General features: G+C 16.2%; 3 protein-coding genes across 3 annotated transcripts in view; 1 reads left to right on the forward strand and 2 right to left on the reverse strand.

Moving 5' to 3' along the window:
* The window catches only part of PF3D7_1401200 (Plasmodium exported protein, unknown function), a gene marked incomplete at both ends in the record, with an annotated part of 912 nt that extends 668 nt beyond the window's left edge, over nt 1-244 (forward strand). Inside the window, one exon of the mRNA XM_001348151.1 lies at nt 1-244. This exon is cut by the window's left edge and continues 482 nt beyond it. Coding sequence (XP_001348187.1) covers nt 1-244 — 244 coding nt within the window.
* Nucleotides 245-1,411: 1,167 nt separating this feature from the next.
* Nucleotides 1,412-2,915, reverse strand: PF3D7_1401300 (epoxide hydrolase 2; the record flags this gene model as incomplete). Its single annotated transcript, XM_001348152.1, has 2 exons — nt 1,412-2,635; nt 2,718-2,915. 2 exons carry the CDS (start codon nt 2,913-2,915, stop codon nt 1,412-1,414), a joined length of 1,422 nt encoding a protein of 473 aa, XP_001348188.1.
* Nucleotides 2,916-5,910: 2,995 nt separating this feature from the next.
* Nucleotides 5,911-6,234, reverse strand: PF3D7_1401400 (early transcribed membrane protein 14.1; the record flags this gene model as incomplete). The annotated part of the gene is made up of 1 exon (XM_001348153.1): nt 5,911-6,234. The coding sequence occupies one exon, from the start codon at nt 6,232-6,234 to the stop codon at nt 5,911-5,913; it is 324 nt and encodes a 107-aa protein (XP_001348189.1).
* Between the last annotated feature and the right edge of the window lie 1,266 nt (nt 6,235-7,500).

Raw genomic sequence — 7,500 nt, forward strand, 5'->3', positions numbered from 1 at the left:
GGATAAAGAAAATAGTGAAAGACAAAAACATGGACTACCTCCAGATATGTCATTTAAGGGATTATCCTCAAAAAAAGAAACAGAAGAATATGTATCGTCAGATGTAGGATATACAATAAAAAAAGGAATATTAAAGGCTTTAAAATTTACTTGGAGATCTATCAGCTTTTTTATAAAACTTATATTCTTTGGATTAATATCACTCCTGTTTTGGACATGTAGATGTATATCCTGTTTATTTTAAGGAACTACATAAACATATATTATTATAGGAAAATAAAAAAATGTATATATGTGGATTTTTTCTGTAAGAAAAAAAAAAAAAAAATTAAATAAAATAAAATAAAATAATTTTAAAAATTTTGTAGTATTATATATAATATAATATTAATATACTATTCAAATTATTCACGTGAATATTTTAATATACCTAGTCACTTTATATATAAAAATATTTGTTATCTATTAGTACCTTTTCAATTAATATTTTTAAATTTTGTCATAAAATATTATTTTTATACTTCATGGTATATATTTTATTTTATTTTACTGTTATTTTGTTTATTTATTTTATTATTATTTTTTTTTTTTTTCGTTGTTGTTGTTCCTTTCTTTCAATATTATATGCTAAATTCACACTTGATATATAATTATTATACTACACATATGTATATAAATATATATATATATATATATATATATATATATATATATATATATTTTTATTTATTTATTTTTAACGAAACTTTTGAATTTTAAGGTAATCATTAATGATACCTCATAATTGTTACATTTTCTTTATTATACAGATATATATATATATATATATATATCGCATAAAAACATTAAAAAATAAAAAAAATGAACTGAAAAAATATAAAAATACATAAAAATGTATATATTTATAATATATATATATGTGCATAAAATATATTTTCCTAAAAAAAAATGAAGTTTTTTGGAAATATAATTATATACACAATTATACATATATAATATTTGAAAACAATAAAAAAAAAAAAAAGGTATAAAACAAAAAATTATATATTTATATATACCTTAGATGCATATATATATATATATATATATATACATAATTAAAAAAGCATAAATAAATATGTCATATAAAAACATAAAAAAATAAGTACAATAAAAAAAAAAAAAATATATTTAATTTTCTTTGGTTCTTTAAAAATTTTATAAGTATAAAAAGGAAACTGACATTTAACATAAATATTATATACATATATATTTATGTACATTAATGTCCAGTCTATTAATATATATGCTAGAAGGAATAACAGAATTGTCTCTTAATTATTATAAAATATAAATATATTTATATATATATATATATATATATGTACTCCTTTAACATACACCTTATTATATCATTTAAATAACACAAAAATCATGTTTTATATTGACCATTTTTATCAATAGGTAATCTGTTTTTAAATTCTTGTAAACATACATCATTGGGCGATTTAAAAAATAATAATGTACACATATTAATTTTTCGTGTTTCTTCTAATAGAACTAAATGACTAGCATCGTCGAATATGATTAAATGTGTGTTTTTAAAATATCTACTTGTATTCTCAAAAACTTCCTCTGAACAATATTCATCATCCTTTCCACCTAAAATTAAGACAGGTATTCCAATTTTCCCAACTTCTCTATAAATATGATGAGCACTCCACATATGCAAATTATTTATGCAACCAAGTATGGATTGTGCTACGTTATCTTTTTTTACGAAAAGATGCCACATTAGTCTATTATATAAAAACTCATTTTTTTGATAGATATCATTATCATCACTATTATTATGGTTACCACCATTCCCAATATCAAGTTCTACTTCTTCATCATCATCATATCCATTTACCATTTTTCCTTTAAATGATCTAAAACAAAAAGGCCGTAAAACAAAAGTTGACAAATTAATTAAGCAAGAACATTTTTTGAATATTTTTAAATACCAAGGTTTCTCATTCAATACACCAACGGGTGATATTAATACCATTTTTTTCACTTTTTCTGTATGCTTTCGAGTAAACCCTGCGGCTATTATACATCCCATAGAAAAACCCATTAAATAATAATCCTTATTTTCTAGGTTCAAATGCTTTAATAATTCTTCTGTTTGTTCTACATAAAAATCAACACCATACGTTTTTTCTTTATCATTATATTTTGGTGTTGCAGATAAACCATAACCATATAAATCAAAATTAAGAACTTGATAATTCGATTTTACCAAAAATTTTTGAATTTCATAAAATTCTAAATTAGATCCATATAATCCATGAAATGTAATTACCAAAGTCTCAGATTCCGGATTCCCCTTCAATTCATAATTTATTATGCCATGTGTTCCATAAAATACTTCACCGTATTCATAAGGGCATTCAATATTATCATTTTTTAAACTATCAGGAATTTCATATTTAATAAACCTTTCATCGTCTTTATAATTATTATCTTGTTCATTATTGGTTCTCTGTCTTATATTCTTTTTCAAATTGTTTGCCCCTATACCATCTTTAATTACATCACATAATATCCTTCTATAAACATTGTCATCTAATTTTGGAGTGGAAAACCTTTCAGTTTCTAATAAGCAATTATTCTAAAAAAATAAAATATATATATATATATATATATATATATATATATATATATATATTTATTTATATTTTATTTTTACTAACCAATATTATTGCTATACATATCAATCCAATTAAACAATATCTTAAACACATCACATAAAACTTATTTACAAACTTCTTATTTTTTTCCAAATCCTTATCACAGGAACATTCGGAAGATTTTCCCAAAATTAGTTTATCATATGTACTTAAGTTTTTTTTTTTTATTGAAATAGAATAGAACCCATTAATATTTCTCATATTTCATTAATGTCACTTTGAAAGAAATGAAAAAAAAAAAAAAAAAAAAAAAAAAAAAAAAAAAAAACTTATACCTATTTATCCATAATTCATATTATATATTTGTGTTTATTTGTTTATTTTATTTTTTTAAATAGAATTTAATATATATTTTTCTTTATATATATTATATATATATTTATGTATATATAATATTTTCCAAATTTATAAAAAAAAAATAAAAAAAAATAAACACAAGAAATAATAAAGTTAAATAATATATAAACTAAATATATAAATAAAAAAGATAAATAAATAAATATATATATTTATATAATATCAGAATATTTTATTATTCCATACTTTATTATTAAATTAAAAAAAAGTTTCTACAAATTATACATATATTTATATATAAGGAGAATAAAAAAAAAAAAAAAAAAAAAAAAAAAGGGAAAATATTAAAATTGAAAAATATACATTTAGGAGAATTAAAATAAACACTAATATTTTATCCAAACCATTTGGTGGAGAATAATTTATACAAATGTAGAGTTTATATCTATATAAAATACATATAATTATAAATTATATGATAAATAATATAAATGATATATATATCCAAAATAAAAAAAAATAAAACATAAAAATTAATGAAATATATATATAATATTTAAATTAATTTTATAAATATATCTAATCCATATGATAATTAAAGAAAAAATTTATTAATATATATAATTTTTTATGTTCCAATTTTCTTAATATATTTTTATTACTTTTTTTATTTACACCTCTACAACATATATTATTTTTGTCAAATTAATATATATGTAAAGGAAAATAAAAAGATATCCATTTGTTTGCAAAGGAATAAAAAGATATTATATATACATTAATATTTTTATATTTAATATTAACAATTTTCCATAATAATAATATAACATTACGAATAAAAAAATAAAATTATATGATAAAGTAAAAATATCAGAAAATAAATTTTTTTTTTTTTTTTTTTAACATATTAAATATGAAAATATATATCATATTTTATATTTTTGTATTTATTTTTATTTTTTTTTAATACAAAATTAAATATATAATAAAAATAATTATGTAATTTCTTAAAATTTGAAATATAAGCATAAAAAGGAAATATACTCAAATTGGGAAATTTTGTACATATAATAAGGATACCACAAAAAAATATATATATTTATATTTATTTTCAAGATTTTAAGGTTTTATATCATTATATATATATATATATACATATGTATATAATGGTGAAAATAAAATTAATAAGGGAAAATTCAAATTTAAAATAAAATAATCCCGATTTTTTTCCTTTTTTTTTTTCAATAAATATATATATATATATATATATATATATATAATGTACAACTTTATTTCTTTATTTACCATTAATATTAGTACCAATAATTATTATATATTTTTATTTTCTCTAACATAATTTTTTAATGTCATTTTTTTTTTTTTATTTTATATTTTTAATTTTACTTTTTTTTTTTTTTTTTACAATTTAAATTTTAATATAAGCATGAATTTACTTTTATCTTATTTTTATGTACTTATTTTATAAAAAAAAAAAAAAAAAAAAAAAGTTATATACATTTTTTAAATTAAATATATAGAATGAATCATATTATAATTAATTCTTCATTTAACATATATATGGACCATATAAAGTAAATAATATATATATATAGTACAAAATTTTAAAAACAAAAATGTTATTTTTTTATATGTTTATATACACATATATATATATATATATATATATAATAAATTATAATGTTGATTTATTTTATATTAATAATATAGAAATTATAATATCATTATTACTTTTTAATTTCAGGACAAAAAATATAACATATATGATTCACATATAATTTTTTACATATATCATATTTTGCTTATATAACTTTTTTCTTTCTATTCTTATTTGGTACAGCATAAATATATATATAAATATATATATATAACCAATATTTACGTAAAAACAAATGTTCTAAAGTCGAAATATAATTTTTCTTCATTTTAAAAATTACATAAGAAAAAGTCTATATATATTTACAAAATATCATTTAATATTAATAATTATAATTATATTTGTTTTTTTTAAAATTTGGTATAAATTATTTTACTAAAACTTATTAAAACAATACAAGTCTATTATCATTTATTTTTATATTTATTTTTATATTTATTTTCCTTCTTTTATTTTTATTTTTTTTTTTTTTTGTTACTTTCAATGTAGAAAGTTTCATTTCCTATGTTTTTTAAAATATATTACATTCGAGATGTAAATATATATATATATTTACAATATTAAATATTCATTTATTCATTTATTTTTCTTTTTCTTTCTCTTTCAGTCTTTCTTTGTTTCGTAGTATTTTTATAGAATAATTCAATACAAGCACAATGAAACAAAATATTCTTAATTTTATATATCTAAATGTATGTATATATATATATATATATGTATATATTTACATATGGACGTAAAAAAAAAAAAAAAAAATTTTGTTTCTCCTAAAATAAAGAAAATAAATATTTCTTCTTATATATATAAATACATATATAAAATACTCTAAGTGCAAACATTATTCAAATAATAAATATAGAAAACATTTCAATTATAAAAACATATCTAATTATAAAAACATTTCTAATTATATTTATAAATCATTTCCTCGTTATTATAAAATTATGAAAAAACATAATTGTACAAAAGTTGGATTCGATTTTTATCTCAATCGGTCAATCTAAAAATAAAAATTATATAAGTATAGAAAAAAAAAAAAAAAAAAAGCCTCTTCAAAATTATATATATATATATATATATAATGAACACACTATTCATATAAAAGCAGAAATTATTTTTTATTTCTTTGTTTTGGTTTATTTCTCCATTCTGTAATTTCATATATAATATTGTATTAATTCAATTCCATTATATAAATATATATCTACAATACATTCAACCAATTTAAGCTGTTGTGGCTGGGGCTGGTTCTTTTACTTCAGTATTTTTTGGTTTGGCACCATCGGTTTCTTCTTTTTCTCCTTTATCGTTTTTGTTTTTGTAGTAGAATCCAAGACCAACACCAGTACCAACAAGTAAGGCTAAAGCAGATGCTAATGAAGAGTATAATACAATGTTCTTATTTCTCTTCTTCTTCTCTATATCAGTCAATTTCTTTCCAGTAGGGGCTCCTGCATTATTATTAGATCCGGCAGCAACATAACCTGGATATACTAATTTTACTGCTATGATAGCAAAGAAAAAGAATAAAATATTAGAAACTTTCATTTTTAATAAAATACAAAAAGGGGAAATTTTAATAAATTAAAAAAAAAAAAAAAAAAAAAAAAATTTTTTTTCTAAATAAAATATAAGGGGGTACGGAGAAAGGATACTATAAAAAAGTAAAATAAATATTTTATATATATATTTATATAAAAATAATAGAAAAAGAAAAAATTAATTAAAATTAAAAATTTATTAATTATATATTATTTAAAAATAATTTATAATAATATATTTTTTTTTCTAAAAAAAAAAAAAAAAATTCATTAATTGAAAATTCGTTTCTTTTTTTTATTAATAAAAAAAAAATTATATATATTATATTTTTTTTTTAAAAAAATTAAAAAAAAAAAAATTGTTTTATAAATATTATAAAAAAATAAATTTTAAAATATAAAAATAATTTTAAATTTTGAATTATTCTAAGACTTTTTCTTCAAGGGTTGTTTTTTTTATAGTTATATATCTTTTTTATAAAATAAATATAAAAAAAAAAAAAAAAAATTATTTCTTTTTATTATGATGTTTTGGTTATAAAATAAAAATTCATTGTTTTTTTTATTATGATATTTTTTATTATAAAAATAAATAATAAAATTTAAGGTTATATAAAAATAATTATTTAAAAAAGATTAATATAAAAAAATAAAATTAAATAAATATTAATTTTAAAAATAATAATAAATTAAATATTATATTATATATATATATAATATATATTTTTTTTTTTACTTATAAATAATTATACATGCTCTATATTTTATTTATTTTTTTTTTATTTAATAGAATATAATAAAGAAAAACAAAAAAACAAAAAAAAGGCTTTTTTCTTATTTATATAAAAAAAAAAATACAGTTTTTGAAAAAGAATATATTATATATATATATATATATATATATATATATATATATATATATAATTAATTTTTTGAATAACTTATTTATATATATTTTATATATCATATATATATAATATTTCTATATTTATCTATAATAAGATAATATATATATATAGGTAGAACAAACAGAAAAAAAAAAAAAAAAAAAAAATATGATTGCATTCCTCCTTCTATATATTATTTATATATGTCCATTAAAATTAATTATATGGCTTTCAATAAAAAATATCTTCTTTTAAATTTGGTATTATGTTTTTTTTAAACTAATTCTTTATGCGCATATAAAAATAATACATTTTTAAAAATTAATATATTTTGAAGCAAAAATAATTTTATAGCGTATTTTTTATTTTTTATTTATTTTTATCAG

Source organism: Plasmodium falciparum, assembly GCF_000002765.6.
Source record: "Plasmodium falciparum 3D7 genome assembly, chromosome: 14".
In the NCBI taxonomy this organism is placed as follows: domain Eukaryota; phylum Apicomplexa; class Aconoidasida; order Haemosporida; family Plasmodiidae; genus Plasmodium; species Plasmodium falciparum.